Source organism: Abramis brama (genome assembly GCF_963993115.1).
Source record: "Abramis brama genome assembly, chromosome: 21".
NCBI classification, from domain to species: Eukaryota; Metazoa; Chordata; class Actinopteri; order Cypriniformes; family Leuciscidae; genus Abramis; species Abramis brama.
Genome location: NC_139983.1, coordinates 29,299,727 through 29,322,444, shown reverse-complemented (window position 1 = coordinate 29,322,444; position 22,718 = coordinate 29,299,727). Strand labels below are relative to the sequence as shown.

The following is a 22,718-nucleotide window of genomic DNA, read 5'->3' as shown; positions in this document are numbered from 1 at the left end:
AGGGTTGCATGGTTGAGCTTGACGAATGAAGTCACCAGTAAAATATGTAATGTTAAAACTATTTTTATGCCATGTTAGATAATAGTTTATCTATAGTTCTCTAATAAGCCTTTATTACTAGATTTGCAGTTTATTCATTATCCCCCGGTTTCACAGACTATAAGTCTAGTCCCAGACTAAAATCCATGTTTGAGCTGTTTTAACTGAAAGCAACTTACACTGACATATCTTAAAATATATCAGTGCCATTGTTTTGTCTCAAGATGCACATCAGTTATATATTTATATAAGGCATGTTTATAAAAGCTACTTATATGTCCTAATTAAACAGGCCTAATCCTGGCTTAATCTAAGCCCTGTCTGTGAAACCAGGGCTAAAAGTGTTAAGTGAAGTACTATACTGAAAGATAACCTCTATGAAAGCAAATTTCCCCTTGGGATAAAAGAAACTGACACAATAGCATAGTTATGTATCTTTTTTTAATTCTGTTTGTTTCAATAGTGTGTGTACAAAATGTCTATAAAGATTTAATAGTATTTGAGATCAACAAGTGTGAGAAACTTAGGAATACCAGGTAAGAGGCTGGCTGCAATCTCTCCTCAGCAACACACAACTATAGCAAAGAGCTGAGATGCATTTCAAAGGCTATAACTGGGTGGAAAAACAAGCTGTATCTTCAACCATTATGATAGAACCTAACGAAAAGAAACGAAAAAAGAAAAACCCTAGAGTGACCATATATAGTTAAAAACCCCACACTTCAGGGGCAGTCAGAGGAGAGAACAAATCCATTTCAACTGACAGGAGATAGTGCTGTTACTCCATATAAAATCTAACATCAGAGACCATGTTAGGATATTAAGATGTCAATAAATGTTTACAGTTACACTAAGTTTGGTTTTGGTTTGTAATAGGGCTGAGGATAACAGGAAGTGAAGTAATACGCACCCAACTGCACAAAAACACCTCCCATGTTTATCACCCCTACAACTTTCATTCTCGCACAGAAAAATAAAGGTACTTTCCAGTGCGAGGACCCTCCTGTACTTTCATAAAACTACAAATCTCATCTCCACAACTGCCACAAAATACTGTGAAGAAAACATATAACAAACTTCTTCGCTACAGAAAAATATGGAAAACAAAATTGTCTTCGTGTCTTCTTGTACACGCTGTCATAAAACACATTTGTGTGTTCTTAAAGGCTTACGCACACCAACTGTCACGTTTCAGTCTCTGTCAACAGCACAGCAAACACATTTCAACTGCAGTCTCGAGTCACAGCACACCTGAATCCGTCAACTTTGCTTCATTGATGAGCAACCACAGAAAAAAAAACAAAAAAAAGAAGGAAAAAAAGAGGAAATAGATTCAACCACTCAAACAACTATATTTAAATGAGCAATTAAAAGAAAGAAAATCAAATAAAATCACCAGAAACAACTAAAATAGTTTTTATTTGGAAACCAGATTGAGATGTAAAAGTGTCCCCGTTGTCAAGAATGTGACAACACAAACAAACAGAGCGACGCAACTTGAGGAAGATGTCCTTCATAGAAAAAAAAAACACTAAAATCTAGTTGCTTGACAAGTCTCACGCTTTCTTAAATCACTCCACATCATAACGTCTCTAAACTCAGACCGCACACACACAACAGTGAGCCACACGTGTTTGCTGAGGGAGCTGCCGCACCTCTGTTGCTGTCCCGGTACCCAACCGTTTCCCACAGTTTCTCTGTCTTAATTTGGTCAGTAAATCTCAGATCTGATGATGACAGACATGTAGAAGCATCTGACATAGAAATCAATCCCTTCCAGGAGAGTATCAGAGCAATGCCACGTCGGTATAAAAGAACTGAGCATATTTCACACTTCAGATAGAAGTGAAAGAGAAGAGACAAATTCAGAAAGACTTAGAGATACCAATCACATCCACTTAGAGAAGGGCACATTTTATTCTTTTTGTTTGAATTAACATTAACACTTGTATGTCTTTTTTGTTTTGTTTTTTTGTCTCAGAATTTCTGAGCGATTAAAATCATCCATCGTTATTTAAACTGTGGCATCAGCATCATCTAAGTGGCAGTTGTTGGTATCTGATGGGTCATATAAAAAAGGGCTCCTCTGGTGAGGGCTGAATGAGACATTCCCAATATGGGAAAAGAGGAGACTATGTCTGTGATATTCCATTGGCCCCTCATGGCTCCATTTTACTGTCGTCCTCAGCATGTTTCTGCATGTGACAATGCACTGCCTACAAAGACAAGAGTCACGTCAATGTTTTATCAGTTTTTTCATAAAATGACTTGTTTTCTTGTTTTTCTCTATATATAACTACACACATTGTACCGTTCATTAGCTTGGGGTTGGTAAGATTTTTACATGTTTTTGAAAGAAGACTCTTCTGCTCATCAAGGCTGCATTTATTTGATCAAAAATACAGTAAAAATAGTAACATTGTGAAATATTATTATAAATTTAAGAGATCATTCTAGAAGAAAATTTCAGATGGCACTTAGAGGCTTTTGCATCTGAACTCTTCATATATACATACTGTTGAATTGATATTCTTACAATTTATGTGCATGTTAACTTGTGTGTGTGTGTGTGTTAAACATTTGTGAGAAATAAATTAGCTTGGTTCAAATTCTTACAAATTTGAGTCACGGCTTAATGGCCATATGAAAATGTTGGGAGCAAATCAGATGTGTAACAGTATATTATTATGAAGCTTGTATATTTAAGTTCAGTAATTTCACTTAAATGGCAATGAAAATGACCTATTAATTGGCATTTAAGTGAAATAACTGAACTTAAATAAACGAGCTTGATAAAAATGATCATTCTAGAAGAAAACTTCAGATGGCACTTAGAGGCTTTTGCATCTGAACTCTTCATATATATATATACACTGTTGAATTGATATTCTTACAATTATATATATTTAAGTGGTATACAGCGTGCCAATTGAAGAATGCGCGCCGCGGGCACAGTATGACAACTTTTTTTAATCATAAAACCATGATAAATAAAATAATAAATAATTTTTGTTGCATTACGGTAATGAAAATTGGGAGGAAAATGTGGTTAACTGTCATGAAAATAAATTGTACTTTTTGTAATATTTTCTAGTTGTAGCCAATTATATATTTCTGATGCAGCAGGTTGAAGAATTTACGGCAAATGACAGCAGAGGGTTAAACGGCATTTTGTTGGTGGTACATGAATGGTAGCTTACAGAAAGCTTTTACAGGTGTCGTACATGCAGCAAAATTTACAAATTACCCTTTGCAGTACAACTTCAGAATTTTCACGTGTGAAAGTAAATATTAATGCCTGCATTCAGAGTGTCGGAGAGCTGCCGTACCTGCTTGGAGCCGTTGCGTGTGGTGAAGTATGAGTCGCAGCTCCTCCAGCGGCATTTGAATGTTTGCTGTGCTGGGCTGGTGTGGTCGTTCAGCAGGTGCTGCTGCAGGTGCTCCATCACGCCAAAGATTAGGGTACAACCGTACCACTGTAAAGAGTCATGCGACAGATATTAACTGGCATCTGGAATAGCTTCCAGTCACATTATATGTCATGAGCTCAGCTTCTTACCCAGCAGCGGTAGTTCTGAATCAGGTTCAATTTAACAGCTCTCACGCTCCCATCATAGCAGCCTGTGTAGATCTGCAACAGACAAATCATCACCGCCTCTTTTAAAAAAAAGGTCACTCAAACAATCAATGCTTGTAAATCTGTATGAAAAGAACATTGTGGGACCTGCTATTGGATCCCAATAGGGTGTTAAGATGTGCTCACCATGCTCTTGTGGATGACCATACACATCACCATGTCTGAATGGCCGCCATATACTTGAAGTCTGTCATGAGACTGGAACCACCAGAGATTTGGTCAATATCATAAAAAGAGTTCATAACAAGCACACAAAAATATAATTCCAATACAATCCACCAAGAGTGATTTCCACAAAACATCTAAAGAAAATGGAATATTTTGTTTACATTGATTTCATGACAATTAAGCACTTTTCTTTCCCCAAATTTTCACTACTGTGAAGAAAAACATTCTTGTTCAAATTTTCATCATCATAATGTGAAAAATACAATAAATACGGTTTTTCATACATCGTAGTAGTATTTGTCATGATTTTAGTTAAAAAATACTGTTCAACGGGTACCAGTGTGATTTTAGTATTATTTATATAAAGTCAATAGTATTTATTATTTTTAGCTTTTATTTTTGTATTTTAATTTTCATGTTTTAATAATGTTTGTTATTTTTATCATATTTATTTTAATATTTATATTTAGCTTTAATTTATTTTTATTTCAGTTTCAATTTTGGTAACTTTACTTTACACTGTGCTTAATTTATCTTAAAACAATGTAAAATATATCTTAATGGTGCTAAACATATTTTTTTAATGAATAAATTGAATGAATGAATTGAAATTTCTTTAAAATATCTTGTTTATAAAAAAAAAGAAAGAAAAAAAAAAAAGAGTAAAAATCAGCAAATGTGTCTCATATACCTGGAGCTCGTATACACGGACCAGTTTGTCCAGGCATGCAGTAACCATCACCTTTCCCAATATGGCCACCACGGTGACGGCATGACTATGACCCTTATAGATCCTCACCAGTTCTCCTGTCTGGAGATCCAGAGACATGGAAGCAATTTAGAGATAAACAAGACACTTAATTCCTGCATCTCAATGGGAAAGGAGAAACACCGTGCATGAGGTACTCACATGTATATTATGTGCATGTACAGACTGGTCACTCGAGCCACTGAACACCAAATCGTTCACCACCTGCAGAGAAGCAGCAAATAAATACTTAGGGTGTGTTACTTGATACACATCCTTTGATGGAATCCTTTATTCTCCCTCATGTTGTTCTTTTTTACTTTATTTCTTCAAAAAATTAAAATTGTGTCATAATTTACCATGAAATCTAAATTGACAAAGCTTATTTTTTATGGAATATATTTCTCTTCTCTGACTGTGATGTGTTTACTGGCATGAGGACGGGATAATCTGTCACTCACATAAGATCAACGAATAGCAAACCACCTTGTCCATCCAATGAACTCCCAATGGACAAAATCAAGTCCCACCCTACATTTTTTCTTGTTCGAGAAGCCGTTAGGAAACAATAGGAAAGAAAAGACTATTGCAATTTCCATTTTATGCTGTCATTAAAAGGTGCAGTAATTGATTTCTGAGAAACACTGTTGAAATTTGAAATCAACCCAAACAAACACACACCCCTCTCTTCATTGCTCTACATATTGTAGTACCGAACCACTTTACTGCACCTTTAAGCATATTCATTAGAAAAAGTGTGATTCAGGCACAAACCTTCATGCAAAGCACAGTTTTGCTGTGGCCCTCCAGCGTACGCAGCAATAGGCCATTCTTAGCATCTCTAACGCTGATGGTGGCGTCATAGGAACCAACTAGCAGGATCCGCCGAGCCCCTTCCTGAGCCGTCGCCAGGCAGCTTACAGCCCGTGGGCCATGGCACTCAAACATATCCAGCTGCTTATTGTTCTACAGGAGATGAGAGAAATGTTGTTAATTACCCCACAGCCAAAGAACAGAGGACACAAAACTTACTTTAACCCAAACTCTTTTGATTTCTGATTCATTAAACACTTCATACCCTAAGACTGAAGGTGATCACAGAGCCATTGGCCAGACCGGCATAGAGAATTTTCCAACGATTATGAAGACAGAGCACTCGATCTGGGAGAGACAGCTGTTCCTTACATTCTGTTGTCTGAGGAAAGAAATAGACAAATGCTTGTCATATTTTCAATATTATAGAAAGATGTAAAAAAAAAAAAAAAAAAAGTTTAAAGACTGAAATACAACTTAGGAATAGAAGGACTTATAAGACATTAAGGCTTATAAGACACTGATGTCTAGGATGTTCATTATAATAACTAAATAATAATTACATTTTAACCATTTAACAATAAATTAAATAATACATTTTCTACTTTTTTCAGCCTTTATGGTCCTTTTTTGTAGTTTCGTAATATATCACTTTCAATGTTTGGAACTTTGGTGTTCCACGGATAAAATAAAGTCATTTGAGTTTGGAACCAATAATTGGTTAAATAAATCCTTTTAAACATCAGTCGGTTATTTACACAGAGCTATTGTATTGTTTCATGGTACTTTTTTGGAGCTTGACAGTGTGAATAACTCTGTACTTTGCTGAATGGAGAAGTGCAGACTGTGTATCTGAAAAATATCCACTTCATTTTTCAGTGGAAGAAAAGTTTACGTTAGTTGCCAGATACAGTTATTGTGTAACCAAAATATCAATAATACCCCCCCCCCCACCCAAAAAAACCTTTTAATAAAACGGGACTCTTATTTTGAAACTCTGAAACTGCTAGCCTGTAGAGCCGTAGAACCTGTTTTTTACTTTGAAACATGCAACGGTTTGAGGTTTAATAATCACATTTGGTCGTATCGCGATTCCTTTTCCGTCCCCAAATTTAAGACCTCTTAAAATAACAATTAAGACCTTTTTATACCATTTAAAAAAATTAAGACTTTATATTACCTTAAATTTGATCAAACTGAATTTAAGATTTTTTAAAGACCAGCAGAAACCCTGTAAAAAGCAGTGTGGATCAGAGCCGAGCACCTTGAGGTTGTAACAGCGGATGGTCTGGTCACTTGATGCCGAGTACAGGCGTTGTTGCAGGCCTCCTCCACATGACACCAACAGGCAGTTCACTTTACTGCTGTGACCTTCATACACAGCCACACACTTCCGGCTCTGTAACAATTAAGAGACTTCATAAAGAAACCTGCTTCGTGAGCTACATTCAAAAGAACATCATTTTCATGTTTAAAAGCTTTTACTAAACTACAAATTTCAGACAATTTTGTACTAAGTTTACCCACTCAACTGAAAAAAAGAAGTGTACAATGATCTTACTATCAAGTTGAAAGCACGTATAGTGCGGTCCCCTGAGCAAGTATACAGCAGTCCGTTATGGATCTGCATTCCATTAACGGCCTCTTGATGGCCTTCAAACTCTCCTTCAGTTGGCACATCCTCCTCCCCTGGATCTGATATATCTGCTAACACACACACAAACACATTAGTTATTAAGTAAAACATTAACACTATGGACATCAAACGATCGCTTTATACGCTGAACAGATTGAATTTATGCTTTTATTCATATATAAACATTCATTAACTCACACATCATTTGTGGTAAACAGAAGCTTCCGCAAGAACCAATGAGATTTGTTCTCGCGCATCAAGTAGGTTCTGTTGAGCTTCTGTTTATGTTCGCTGATCAATGTTTATATGTGAATTAAAAGCCTAAAAAAGCCTAAAATTCAATCTGTTCAAAGCATAAAGCGATCGTGTATATTCCGAAAATTTGTACTAAACTGCTCAATTCATATTGATTAGTTTTACGATCTCTTTAAAGGGGTCATCGGATGCCCATTTTCCACAAGTTGGTATGATTCTTTAGGGTCTTCATGTAAAGTTTGTAACATAGTTTGGTTAAAATTCCTCATTGGTTGTGTAAAACAACACCCTTTTACCTCCTCAAAAACAGCTCTGTTCACAGCGACCCGTTTCGGTGCATGTCTCTTTAAATGATAATGAGCAACTGCTCACCCCACCCCTCTCTTCCCTGGGGCGTGTGGACACAAGACAGGTAAAGTGCTGCCTTGGTGGACAGTATACAAATGGCTGAGGGCGGAAATATGCTGATACAGGACAGTCCGTCAGTGTTTGTGGGCGGAGCATGAGCAATATGACATCATATTGCTCAGAAAATCCAAAAGGCTTGATTATTAAGAGTGTTTAGGCTTTTTGAGAATAAAAAAAAATAAAAAAAAAGAGGAGTGAATGGATTTTTTTTCATTGTATGGTGGTTGTGTCCACACACTGCAAAGACACATTTATATGCAAAAAAGTGAATTTTGCATCCGGTGACCCCTTTAAGAACTTTTTGAAGCATCAAAGTGGTAGCTGGTAGCTGTCAATGGAGGGACAGAAAGCTCTCGAATTTTATCAAAAAGATCTTCATTTGTGTTCCTGAAGATGAGCGAAAGTATTGCGGGTTTGGAACGTCATGAGGGTGAGTAGATGACAGAATTTTCATTTTTGGGCGAACTATCCCTTTAAGTCACTAGCTCACCACCATAACGCAAGTGTGGTGATCATCAAAATTGATAATCAATCCATTTGAATGTTTTGTTTTTGAACAAAAATTCACATAAAACGTTTTTATTTTTAACCTTTTTAAACTAACCGTTGTGAAACTGAGATAATATGAAAGTGCCAGTATGTTTAATTTCAGTCATTTAATGGAGTTCCCAAGAAACCAGCACTAGTGCTCTCATTCTGTATATGAGTTGGCACAATTATCAGGGTTGTCATACCGGCAATCACTCTCAGAGGCACAGGTTAAGTATAAAACTAACAGGCACTAAGAATACCTTGCCCTTAAAAAGTAATTTGGGGACTTGATGAACTATATTTGTATGCTGATCGTGTGAGTATTCTAATTTGGTTGCTCTGCTACGACTGCAATGAGCAAGGAACTAGATGAATTTATATGTACTGACAGCTCCCACAAGTTAAAAAAATAATAATAATAATTACATATTTAGTAAGTGAATGGCACATAATATGTTGTTGAGGCAGCAGTTAAATTGTATGAATGATACGTTACAGCTTCTATGTATGTTTTTTAACATATCACATACCTGAATGCAACTTGGACTTCAACACTGGTGAGGCTGATTTTATTACACTGTAAAAATAAAAACAAGATTTTTAATACTGCAATACTGAGAAACATTAATGAAAGCAGACAGAAAGAGTCAAGGTACCAGATGGTCATGCAGTGAAAATGATTTTAAACAATGCATATTATTTTTCCACTCAATTATGTCGTAATAACGACGTTATTCTTTGTCGTTTTAAGGACATCTTTACTCGTAATAACGAGATGTTATGTCGTTTTAGAGTAACATCTCGTTATTACGAGAGATGTCATTAAAGCGACATAACATCTCGTTATTACGAGAAAAGATGTCGTTAAAACGACATAATTGAGTGGAAAAAATAATACGTATGTGGCAGCAATGCGCCACCATAGTATCTGTATGTCTGTGTACTCTTGTCTATCACACACCATTGTGTTCAACCATTTTCAAAGCCCATACATATGCTTGTCGAATAATATTTCAGAATGTTTACTAACCTAAGAGATTAAAAACACAACACATCCAAGTCCACTTTCTAATCACAGTTTGTGGAACAGGGAACTAGAATAATATAGTATAATTTTTTTATTTATATATTACTATTATTAATACATTTAATATTATACAGTAGCGACATATTTTATGTGCATTCACAATGCATATGCTACCTGCACTGCGGACTTTCAAGTAAATTGTAGTTGTACAGAGAATCTCAGTTTGGTTAATTTCTGAAGCATTCATTTAGTCAAGTTTCAAAAGACCCTTTTTTACTTAGTGATGTTCGATTCTTGAAGGAACTTTAGGTTCGGGCTGATGACACAGCCGAAGTAGCACATTCCTTGCGCAGCACCATAAACCCACCTTATGTCCATAAGCATGTCCAGAAGGATTACTGAACCAAAGAACAATTTTGAAAATTAATGAATCAAACCTACAGGCAAAGTTGAAAGTCAGCTTTTCGGTCATGTCCAACTCAACCACATGAGCCGGTACCTTTTGATTCGTTCATTTCAAACCGGTTCCTCCATAAACCCAGAACTAAAGTTTGATTCAGTTCTGGGGACCAGCTCGGCCGTTTACTGGCTTAAAAGAAATATTCATTCAAGAATCGAACATCAATACTTTTTACTTCACAAGCTATAAGACAAGGGGTGTCCTCTCCTGCTCCTGAAGGACCACTATCCGGCAGAGTTTAGCATCAATCCAAATAGGCTTTATGCTGACCGTCACATGAACAAACAGGAAAACAGGTCTCATTGCATCCGCTTGTCAGAAAAAGTGTAAACGGCAGGTTGAACTGACGGCGATATCTATGGACATTTAAGTAATCAGCTAACCTAGATAGTTATTTTTATTGTTGCCGTTTTATTAGATTTAAATATCTAAATGTTAGTAAGAAGAACCTAAAATAAAAAACTTTTAAATATCAATCTGTATATGTGAAGGCCATCGGTTATGCTAATTTTTCTCCATCCTCTTGAGTAAAACAGCTCTATATTTAATAAAGCACATACAAAAGACCTGAACCGGAAGTGATGCAACTTGTTTTATAGAATACTGTTTAGAAAATCACAGTCCAAAACATGAGACTTACCTTTCACAAGCCTTGACTGAACTGCTAGTATCGATTTCACTAGTGGAGGTGACCTCATTGCAGGCAAGATTTTGGGGGTCTGTGACGGCACGGTCTGTTGAGTGTGCAGTGGCCGACTCTTTGGCCGACACCTTGGCCGACTCTTTGGCCGACTCCTTGGCCGACACCTTGGCCGACACCTTGGCCGACTCTTTGGCCGACTCCTTGGCTGACTCCTTGGCCGACTCCTTGGCCGACTCCTTGGCCGACTCCTTGGCCTTCTTTTCAGGCATCTCATCTGGGTCTGAAGAATCTAGATTGACAAAATCAGTGGGCACAGGTGGGGGAAGCTCCACCATTTCCAGTTCAGATGAATCAGAGTGAGCTTCCTTCAATGGTGGTGTTGCTAGTTTGGTTCCTTGTGGTTGTGCCTTTGAAGCTTCGGTCACCATCATCTCCTCATTTTCATTTTTCTCTTCTGGTGTGGAGGGTGAGGCAAAGGTTCTGCTGGATCGCCGATTAGGTCGGTACTTGCGGGCAGGTCGAGCAGCGGGCTGCTCTGCATCAAGCTCTGATTCACTGATTTCAGGCTGCTCATTCCCCTTTGCTTTCTTAAGACACTTTTTCTTCTTCAGTTTTCGAACACGCTTAACTGGATCAGTTTCTATGTGGTTTGAGGGAGACAGCGGCTTGGGAGAGAGTTGGGAAGAAGGGTTGGCTAACCCCTCGAGAGAATTTTGATGAATTTCTTTGTTGGGTGATGGCTCTATTCTGTGATCTGAGGGAGCTGCCGTCAAATCCATGCTTGTGGTGTCATGTGAAGACTCCAGGTTGTACTTGAAGGTAGTATCTGTTTCAAATTGAAGAATTAACATTCAGTTTAATTAATTCAATAATTCAGTTCCGTTAGGAATAACTACCTCTGAGCTGCAATTTAATGATTGGAACCTACCTGTTTGACAAGCTGCAAACACTGTTTGGACAGGTGTGGTATTTTGAGGTCCTGGGAAGGGGAATTTGATAAGGTTATGCTCAGGAATGGGGTTACATTGAGCGATGGGCTCTTGTTTGATGGTAACAGGCAGTGAGAAGGTTGAAGAGGATGACTGGGCAGCTGTTGCTGGGAGAACAGCGCTGGCGGTGATCTGAGTAACCTGGGTTGATGAAGAGGTTAAGATCTCACTGTTCCTCTCTTTTTCTTTTGGCTCAAATTCACCTGAAAAAGAGTAATATAAATATTTTATTATAAATAACAACGCTGTTCACAAAACTCACATACTGCAAACTGGCAATCAATCACCTTTACAGGCCATTTGTACAGTATGATCACCATTAAAGCTATTATAATTTTCCTGATAACTTTTACCTTAGATTTGTAAAGCTAGTAAATATTAAATGACTTTTCCATTTAGATTTTTGTACCTTGCATTCCTTGAAGAATTTCAATCCGCTTGGTTCTCAAAGAGTTCATCTCACCGATTACCTGTAAAATATACAATAGTTATTCAAATATTGCAAAATCAAGTGATAGCCCAATGAGTTTTTTGTAAATGTGATAAAGTAAAAAAGTTATTACCTGTTGTTTCACCATAATCAGACGCTGTACTTCCAAATAGGCAGCTTGCAGGGCAGCACGTGCCTGAATAAGACTGTTATCCACTGCCTGAAGTGAGCTATTAAGCTCCTCCTCACGTAGAGATACAGCCAGCAACTGATCCACTTGAGAGCGCTCTGCAAAACACAATACATACCCATATTATAATAGGCAACTAAATTGGATGTCGAGTTAAAGTTAATTTCAAACCCTGATTACATAGATTTCTTACCTTTCTTAGACTTAATTTTTTGCCTCTTGTTTTTCCTATCTTCGTTAGGAATCTCTGGAGACACAACATCCTAGTGGAAAGATCACCAATTAGATAATGGCAAGACCTAGATTAAATTTAGGTTATTCTTATACACTTAAAATGCTCCATTTCTATTAGGATGCTGCCTTGGAAGGCAGCTACATAATATGGTAGACATCGGGGTGCTCACTAGATTTGGATCAGAGCTGTATTTCCAAGTATGCCAAGCATACACCACAGCAGAAAGTAGAAAGCTTACCCCAGGAGCTCTGCGTTTCTTCCCAGCTCCTTGCGTGTCAATCTGTTCAATCTCTGATGTACAACCGCTGTCTCCTTCAGCATCCTCTGGGCCGTTAGAAGGCTCTTTCGAAACTTGAATCTCCAGAAGACCTTTGAACTGCAGCTCTTCTCTCCTTGGTTGCTGTGAGGGGCCACAAGCAGGAGAGTCTTTCATTGGGTCTACACCTTTAAGAAGGGAGCTGGTACCAGCAGGGCCATCTTTGACCACATTGCTTTCAGACAAGCTACGCTTGCGGGAAGGTACTGGACTGAGGTCAAACAGAGAATCCCAATGAAATCCCTCAGAAAGAGGTACATCATTTTCATCCATTTGGTTCAGACCCTCGGGTTCACAGGGCACCATTTCTATACCAAATCTAAAAAGATTCAGAACAAATATGGAATTAGGGTATTAAGGAAGTAGCAATACATTAAAGTACTGACTGTGTTTCAGTGTACAACCATTTAATGAAAGTAAACCAAAATTTAAGAAATACTCATGCAGTACCTTGGTAAGCCCTTGCCTTGCTTCTTCCGGTTGACTTCCTGGTAGACCTGGTCCCAGTTGACATTCCGCCTGGAGCCAGAGGTGCTAATGAGCTGCCGCAAGGTGGGTTTAAGTCCTAAATCCTTCTCAGGCTCGTTCTTTCGTGAGCCACTTACATTCCTAATTCGTCTGGCAATATTCAAGTTGGGTTCATAGGATGCTACTTTGCCTTTGGTTCCCATATGGCGGTTCAGATCCCTTTGGAGACAAGCAGGCAAGGCAAGCTTACTTAAAGAGGGCACGGAGCCACCTGCTGTTTGTTGGGATGGGCTGCTGTGGGACTCCTCACCAACTGAGTATAAATCTTCATCAAGTGTGTCCATGACTTGATCTTGTACTGGAAGGTGAGGATTTTCTTCCATTTCAACACAGTCCTCCTCATCTTCATGGTCCATAGTGGAGGTACTAACATGCAAGGACTGCAGAGATGGCCTAGTGTCATTGCGCACATTGCCAATCTGTACTGATTTGTCTGTGCTGGTTAAATGCTCTTGTTCACTGCTAATACGTCTTACAAAACCCAGCCTTTCTTGACTCTTGTTCTTGCTCAGTTTTTTTGTACTCTCATGTAATTCTTGATTCTTGTTTAGTTCTAAATTCTCAACTTGCTTATTAATCTGAGGCACAGTTTTTGATCCTTTGAGGCCATTCTCTGGGCAACATACATCAAAAGAGTTATTTTTGTTAAGCAATGTCTCTTTAGCTTTTCGCAGCATCTCTGACAGCAGACTGTCTTGGTCTGCATTGAAAGTGGCATGTTGTGGGAATTCAGAACTTGAATGGGAATGCTTAGAACCTTTAGCGCTGACAGAGTCTTGACTTCCTGCAAGCTTGCTGGGCATCTCTGTTCTTAAAGTGGTGGAGGTGGAGGGGTAGGCGAAACTACCTATATTAGTACTGCCAATGTTCTTTAAGGCACTCTTCTGCTCCCTGCAATCACTCTCTTTACAGTTAGATTCTGTGGGATTATCCTGCCCATTTATTCGGTCTGCCTTGGATTTCCTCACCATGTCCTGAGTGCCCTCATTTAAACTTTGTGCCATAACGTTTTCAGGAGATTCCACATTAGACTTATCTAAAATTTGCTGAAGGTTAGCCTGAAATGAAGTATCCCCAAGTTTAGCTGGTGGATAAGGTGCCCATCGATGTGCCTTCTCTGACTTCTGACCCTTACCTTTGTTGGGATCGTGATCACCACCAGATTCTTCTACACTCTGTTCACCCTTTGTCTGATTCTCAGAGCAGTTGGGTGTTTTTTTATGCTCTCTTGCAGGTGATTTATAGTGCCTAGGTGGTGGCATATATTGTCCCTGCCAAGGGGCATTAAACTGATTGTTGTTCCAGGGAAATTGCTTTCTCAGATGTGGAGGACAGACTCCATAGCCACCTTGTCCACCCCAGAAGTTTCCTTGGTTGTGCAAACTCCCTCCCTGGCGACCAACAGAGCCCCACTTCTGCAAGTCAGGTGGTCCTTCAGCATGCCATGTGGCACACCTAGCCTGTCGATTATGGTTAAACCATTTGTTGCGGTCAGGGGATGAAAATCTTAAATTCTGCCAATTAGAGCCCCTGCCCCTTTTGGGCATCTGAGGAAAGTTAGGATAGGGTCGGTCCCAAGGGCCACACTGCTGGTACATCAAAGGCCTTGCCCCTTGCCACTGAGTCCGAAGCTCCTGCCACCTCCTTGAGTTGTCCCGCTCTTCTTTAGCATGCATTGCAGAAGCCTCTTCTTTCCTAATAGAGTTCAATACAGAATGGTCACATATAATGATTTAACTGATAAAATTGTATTGACACCACAATGAGGATAGGTGAATAGCATGGTGATAGTTTACACAACAATGCATATCAATTAAAATATGGGAAGAAACACAAAACATAAATGCCATGGAAGAAATGTGTGTGATTTTCCCTGTCTTAATATCAGACTTATATTATTGGATCACACTTATTATATTGTACTAATACTATCATATTAATAAGGAATCTTTTTGTATTATTAAGGAATTACAGCTATTTACTGCTGTCTTAATTTGCAGTGATCTTGACTGAATTTTCTTGGAATGCAAAGGATTTCTGTCATTTATGAATGTCTAACACTCTCATTTAAACAGCATGGCGCATAAAAATAGTTGATGAGGTCAGACTATTTAAAGACATACTGCCCATACTGTTTAAGGGTTGAGCTGGAAGGGTATGGTGTGGTATGCATCCAGGAGTGTGACAGTGCAAGTGTTGCAGCCACGGCTGTTTTAGGCCTCACATGACACCAGACTCTAGTGTCAGAACCGTTTGCAGAATAGTTTAATATAGAACTGCAGGTGTTGTGGTTACAAACAGACAATTAAAACACCAAGGAAAGACACTCCAATAAGAAATATTTCAACTTTCAACCATACAATTCAGTGTTTTTAGCAGGGCCATAGCAAGACTCACCTGATCATTTCCTTGCGTTTCTCGATGAGCTGCACAATGTCCTTGTCAAAGTAGTCTTCATCTTGGTCTTCGTTTGAGGGCTGGTGCTTCTGATCCTCAATGCACTGTTTATGTGAAGCGCTGGAGATGTGACTGGCATAGTCGGTCAGGCTCACCTCAGTTACGCCGCAGACCCGGCATTCGTGTCCACAGTCCCTGGGGACAGAGAGGCACAAAGGCTGCTCAATGCTTCCCTCAGGCATGGCTGATACTTTTGAGAGTGGCTGTCTAATCAGTTAGGATCCTTTTAAGAGATCAGGAGGCAAACTGACTTTTCAATATAAAATCCAACTAGTTACTAAAAAAGAACAAAAAAAATGCAATCTTCCTGATCTTGTGGTACATCTCCAAGGGCTTCACAACTGGTTTAGAGTAAACAGGCAAGAACAGAAGGCAATAGGAGACATTGAGCTCAGAGGGGTGACCACCCGCTCAGCACCAGCTGAGCCTAGCACGCTGTCATGATGGAGTCTGCTGTGCTCTGAGAAGAGGGTTGGGAGAGCGGTTCGATTTTGGTGTGTGAAATCACATCCCCCCACCCTCTGGCTCCACCTTCCACTGCTCTTTAAGGCTGCACCAAGGCCAGGACTCTTCAGCAAGCTGTAATGCGAGCTGTTTACAGTTGTCGGCTTGAGAACCCCTCCCTGCCTAGTTTCTCTCTTTAACTGCCAAACTCGTGAGCTAATAGATGCTTGCTGTTGGCAGTTGGTTTATCCCTGAAAAATGGTGTCATGGCAGCTTCCCATTTTCCAGTCAGCAGCCTGTAAAGTTTTTTCTAATTCGAAAATATAAGCTTTTTCCATGGCTTGCGAATGAGTACTATGATTTTGATTATGATTAGAATTATATGTGATTATTGTTCTACAGTTCATTACCATTTGTTCAAATGAATTATTGATTACCGCTCATTTTGAGATAACGGATAATCGTTTGCACCTTCGAACACATTTCAGGGAGTACGTTCTCGAGACACCAGGCACTGTTTTGTGCGGATGGGCGGCCGGAGCGCGTTAAGGGTTTTCCTGCTAGAACGGTGTCGTGTTAGCGGCCCCTAAGTTAATAACTAATGATCTTCGCAACGGAAGTGAATCAATCTATCAAAACTAACTTTAGCTGGACAATAACTTTATCCTGGAGCTGTTGTAAAGCCTAAACAATAAGTTACGGCAATTTCCTATTATCATTGTAAAGCTGCTTTGAAAAAAATCCATATTGTTAAAAGCGCTATATAAATAAAGGTGACTTGACTTGACTTAATTATTGCTCTGATTAAAGCACAAAACAAGTTCAACTAATCTCATAAACATCATTACCAAAATGCAATAAGTTAAAATATGTCGAACCTCTAAAGGCCATGATGTTTGTGTGTTTTTCACCTTGGATTTCAATACTCTCCCCATTTAAGAATGCAATTCTCACTTTTCACATTCCAGAGATCAACATAATTGTCACGAGGCAGTTGTCATTTGTCGGCCTTACCAGTTGTTCCCAACGTCCCTATATATACTCCTGGGTTATGGCAGCTGCCTCGGCTTATCTATCCACTGACCAAAAGAGACACGTGCCTTTCAATACACATGCTTTGACCATAAGTGTATTCAGGGTTTCCACACCTTTTCATCAAAGAATTTTCCCAAATATTTCCCATGACTTTCACAGCTGTTTGTGATTGCTACGGACTCGGAGCCCCTAAAGGGACGTGGTGGTGGAAAAAATTTGGGATGGGAGAATTTTCGTATTTTTTATCTTTTGCGTTCCCTCGATAACTCATGAGCTAAACATTATTAAAACACAAATGACACTTAGGCTATTTACATTCACAGTAACGTAGACAACGAGCTACAACCCAAATTTCCTCAAATCCTCAGAACGAGTGTCATTTGTGTTTTGACAACATTTAGCTCACTAATATTGATCCGGGAAGTTCGAATATGTGAATATATTGCCAACTTCACTGAACTCCTTGAGTTAAGCACTGACCGCATTTCTTTATCTTTGAGTTCAAGTTCAAACACTATGAAACGCTCCATTAACGTATGGAGCTCTGAAACACTGCTAGCGGACAATGAACAGGAAGTGTCTTGTCCGAGCTCACAACAGGTTTTGTGTGGGAACGCAAAAGTTTTGCGTGGGAAGATTTGAAAAATATTTTTTCTCCCATCCCAAATTTGTTCCACTGCCATGTCCCTTTAGAGGGACACATATATATATATATATATATATATATATATATATATATATATATATTTTAACAACATTTTGGGGTGAATTTCCAAATGTTTAAATAGCAGATTAAAACAATTAAGCATTATAATTAGTGTACAAGCGTCTCAGATGAGGCTACAACACCCTGAGATTTAAAGGTCGCTCAGTTCTATGAACTTGACAGTATAACTGTAATGTTGATAGTGTAGAGAAGGGTTTCCCAAACAGGGGTTCATGAGGGAGTTTGTGAGTTGATGAAAAGCTAATAACTAATGGAATCATAAAAAATTGTTTTTTTTTTAAATGAAACCCATACTAAGAAAAGATTAAATATTATGTTTACCTGCCTGTCAAGTGAGCATTAACCGTCATTACAAACGTGCAAATGTGTTGTTATATTATTGAAATATTAACTTAAAATATTTATCTGAAGTAGAGCCTGATGCAAGTCAAGGGGTTCTGGTTGACAAAAAGGTGGATTACATGATTCTATGCAACATTTGTGTGTAACATGACCTCTTACCGGCCTTTCAGATTCTCCAGCTCCCTGTGGTGCAGCATACTCCTCATGTGCTCTTCCATCTCCTAAAAACCAAAGACAGACACCACTGAAATATAGCATCATGGTATTGAACAATATTTCAATAAATAAAGGCATACATTTGGTGAAACAAACTTTTTCATGTTACACAGATCCTTTTTAACTAGCATTTTATTCTTATAATTTTTTGCCTTGCACAGGTTATAGATCTCACAACTGAACAGTGCATGTGCATGAGCGTGTAAATTACAGTTAGCAGAGGTGGACAGTAACAAAGTACATTTACTTGAGTACTGTACTTAAGAACACTTTTTGAGTATCTGTACTTTACTTGAGTATTATTTTTTATGGAAACTTTTTACTTTGACATCACTATATTTGAAAGACAAATATCTGTCATTGTCCTTGAGTAGAAAGTAGTGACGTCAGTCAAGGGATGATTTTTGGGGTTGCATTTTGGTTGGAAATGAAAGTCGGGTTGACGTCAGAACATCAACCTGATTTTAATTTTCAACCTTGGGTTTGGTCTTCTAAATGCGAATTTTGTCATTGTTTTGGAGCACACTAGCTTATAGATAACAGTAAGGCTAACATATTCATACTAAAAGCCAAAAAACTTTAGAGGGGCACCATTTTAGGGAACAGCCATTTGGGTGTCTGAAACCATTGTGGACGTTATTGAGTGCATTTATTCAATCTCACATTCAATCCCATACTGGAAAATGTGTTCTAGAAATACATTTGATATTGATATAAGGGGAGGCAGGCATAAATTCAGAGGCATAAGGTACTGTAAGTATTACATACAACAATGCAACATACAACAATGCAACAATAATAAAACAATGCATTGACATTTACTTTTTACATTTGATACTTGATAAAAACAAGTACTTCTGTACTTGTACTTAAGTAAAAATCGTTTTTTACAACTTTTACTTGTAACGGGGTAATATTTGACCAGTAGTATCTGTACTTTCACTCAAGTAAAGAAGTTGTGTCTGACAGTTTGTCACAGAACCACTAAGACTTTTCATATTGTCACATTATAGCAGAACTGGGAGAAGGTTTGTGTTTAAAAAGCCAGGTTTACCTGTTTGGAGCTGTAGACAGTTTCACAAAGAATGCATTTCTGTTCTTTAACCATGTTGAAAGATGTTATTGTATCTTAGACCACCACAAATAAACAGGGTTCTGCATAAAGAGACAGATAAAACAATCAGAACATGCAGCATGTAATGAGTGCAAACTCAAGAAAATCACATGCTAAGAATAATTTTCATGATTTCTTATTTCACACACACACACACACACACACACACACACACACACACACACACACACACACACACACACACACTTTCTCTCTCTCTCTTTCAAATAGTTAAACATTTCCTGTCAAAACACAGACATCAAATCAAAACAAAAATATATTTGAGATAACAAAAAAATTGATTTACAAAGGGAATATAAATCTTTCAAAATTGAAATACTGATCATATATTAAAGTGATAACACTTTATTTTAAGGTTGAAAAGATACACGATACATGTACTAGTAATAATGGTAAATTATGCATAATAACAAGTAACTAACCCTAAACCAAACCCTGCCCTTAACCCTAATGTAGTTAATAACTACTACTAAGCACTTATTTGTGTAATTACACTGTAACAATGTCACCATAAAATAAAGTGTAACTATTGACATTTATGGTCCATAAAATATTGGATATAACAAAATAAAATACTGGATGAAATAAAATATAAATCAAAAACGAATAATTAATATGACATGATTATAAACAGTTTTATAATAGATAGATAGATAGATAGATAGATAGATAGATAGATAGATAGATAGACAGACAGACAGACAGACAGACAGACAGACAGATAGATAGATAGACTCAAATCTGAATATGAAGCAGCGACGGCATTCAGACTCAGCCATGCACATAACTCAAAGATGACTTATTATTTATTTCATACTGCATTAGACTGTGTGGTATCAGTAATGCAAAAGGTTGGACAAACTCCATAAGGACGGAAAGGAGGTCAGTGTGTCTGGCTCCATGCAGGTGCCAGAAGACACAAACCAGCAGGAACAGCAGTCGGTCAGGGGACTAAATGCAGTATGCTGAGAGTGCAGCACACAAGCCAACCACGACACCACAGAAGGGTCATGTCTGGACAGGTTCAGTTCTCTCACAGCGTTTGGAAAAACACTGGACCAACACTGTCTCTACGCAGCTTGAAGGGCCATTCACACAGAACACGTTTTTGTGTTTAAAAATGCGATACACATGGCAGTGGAATGGAACAAGCAAGGTCTAGAGACACGTTTTTAACACTTTAACTTTAGAGTGCCATGTTATATGCAAGACGTTCGCTGCAAAAGACACGAGTCAAACATGTCCGTGCAACGCATCTGCACATAAAGACTCACACTGAACGCATTTTTGTCACCCAGCTCTAAAGTGCTCAATGTGGACTATTAGATATCGACAATTATAAACATTCACATTCATTTATGTAAAGATGTTCCAGAACGAAATTTGCTGTAAAATATTCAATCATTTTTATTAAGTAGCCTAAACTTAAGTTACATTTATATTGTTAATATAATATTCCAAGATGAACACTTGGTGGACTGAATTAACTTGAGTTTACTTGTTTATCCATACTTTTTATTTTATTTTACAAAAATTGTTAAAACATAAGAACCAGATATGATACACCAGGCTTTTGAGGAACATTTACATGCACATCTCTCAATCATTCTTGTATTGCATTGCATTGCATTATACGTTTTGCCACCACAATAAAAACTACAGAACTTTGATCATAAAACATGGCATCTAAATATCATCTTACCAAGACATATTATTAGAAAATATAGCGTAAAAACTGATATTTATATGCATTTTATGGAAGTAGTCAGCTATACTGCTAAGATCTCATTGATTTACATATAAATATCAGCAACTGCACCAAATTGCATATTTTTGTTCAGTTTGGGCCTCTGAATAAAATTTTGATAAGGATAAAATGTTTTTATCCTCCTCAGATATTCTCACTACATCATATTTGAGCCTGATGTATCAAATATGGTACTCAACAAAAAACACATGCAAACTTGTAGGATTTTGTCTAAAGTTTAAATATATTGTTCCATTTAAAAAAAAAAAAAGTTTCTATTTTCTGACTATTATTTCATAAGTCAGTGTTTATATGCATGACTGTAAACTGACTTTGAAAGGAAGTGCAGATGATGCCCCAGAAAATGGCATGACATTAGGCCGCGGTGCAGGAAATATTAAAGTTCCACAACATGAAAATGGCAAACCATCAGTGCTGTGAGTGGCATAATCTGAGAGTGGTGATTTCCATTGGTGCCACTGATAACAACAAAGCTTAAAATAGCTCTCAAGCACAGGTCAGTGTGCATGTCCTCTTTAAGTAAATGGAGCCCTGCCTCCCTCTCCTGTAAAACAGCTCGGTAATATAATAACGGGGTCAACATAAAACAGGCTGAAGGTTAATAACCAGGTTTGAGTTACTGAAATCTATCACTGGAGAAAGCAAGCAAACTGTTTACAACTCATTCATGCAGAGCACGGCGTGTCTGTTACAAATTCGCTCATTGGTTAATGCAGCTCTAAGAAGAATGATGCTAACATCACTGGTTAAAATACTACTGTGAACTGACAGAAGGTTAAATTGCTGAAGAACGTAAAAAGTGAAACATGCAGGGGTGTTTATCATGTGCAGATGTTTAGCATTCAGGCTAACACACTGCATGGACTGAACATTAGATCATGTGAGCAGCAAAACAACGTGGATAAAGACAAACCCGGTATCACGTGTACCTCTTAATTCACGCGGAGAACGCATTTCTTCAGATTTCCATAAAAATTATTTCTATTCATTTTCCACACTTCTTAGCAACGTTATGGGCGCCTTTTTTTCCGTGAAAACGGAAACAACCGATCAGATTCAAAATGGCCGACAAGATTTTAAAGTAAAAGTCACTAGATAACGGTTACTAACGGTGTCTGGTAAACAAACACACTAGCTCATGTAAAATACAATAAAGCAGTTAATAATTTCAGAATACTTTAATAAGACGAAGAACTAAAAAGACCACTATAAGTAAATACCGAGTAGCTTACCTTTGGTATTAGTTAGTCCTGATTAATAAACGTAAAGTGCAAAATAAAATACAATTCTTTCTTATGGAATTATTCATCCATGTCATAACATAATTATCACCTCTTGTGTAAAACAGTCAAAGCCGTAATTTTTAAATCCCTCATAAACATTCTTAATTCAGCTGTAATCATAGAATGTATTCAAGTAACTTGGTTTTAAAAAGCATAAAACATATATCAATAGTACTTGAGTTCGATGCATTTCCACACATATCTCAAAATATACTAAAAACAATAGTTTAAACAAGATAACATTTGTAGTCCTGGAGG

General features: G+C 37.9%; 1 protein-coding gene across 3 annotated transcripts; it reads right to left on the bottom strand.

Moving 5' to 3' along the window:
- Positions 1 to 460: 460 nt before the first annotated feature.
- Positions 461 to 22,247, bottom strand: znf106a (zinc finger protein 106a). 3 transcript variants are annotated; one of them, XM_084097559.1, is made up of 23 exons: positions 22,107 to 22,247; positions 19,329 to 19,429; positions 18,218 to 18,279; positions 15,451 to 15,645; positions 12,976 to 14,748; positions 12,448 to 12,844; positions 12,168 to 12,237; positions 11,918 to 12,072; positions 11,764 to 11,824; positions 11,294 to 11,557; positions 10,542 to 11,191; positions 10,363 to 10,493; positions 8,766 to 8,812; positions 6,967 to 7,112; positions 6,670 to 6,804; positions 5,671 to 5,787; positions 5,367 to 5,558; positions 4,755 to 4,817; positions 4,536 to 4,655; positions 3,803 to 3,874; positions 3,599 to 3,670; positions 3,369 to 3,515; positions 461 to 2,255 (listed from the first exon to the last, which is right to left on the bottom strand). In XM_084097559.1, the coding sequence occupies exons 2-23, from the start codon at positions 19,380 to 19,382 to the stop codon at positions 2,199 to 2,201; spliced, it is 4,980 nt and encodes a 1,659-aa protein (XP_083953685.1). In that variant the 5' UTR covers positions 19,383 to 19,429; positions 22,107 to 22,247; the 3' UTR covers positions 461 to 2,198. The 3 variants fall into 3 exon arrangements, with proteins under 3 accessions (XP_083953685.1, XP_083953683.1, XP_083953684.1); XM_084097557.1 differs by having other exon boundaries at positions 10,363 to 11,191; XM_084097558.1 differs by having other exon boundaries at positions 6,967 to 7,109; positions 10,363 to 11,191.
- Between the last annotated feature and the right edge of the window lie 471 nt (positions 22,248 to 22,718).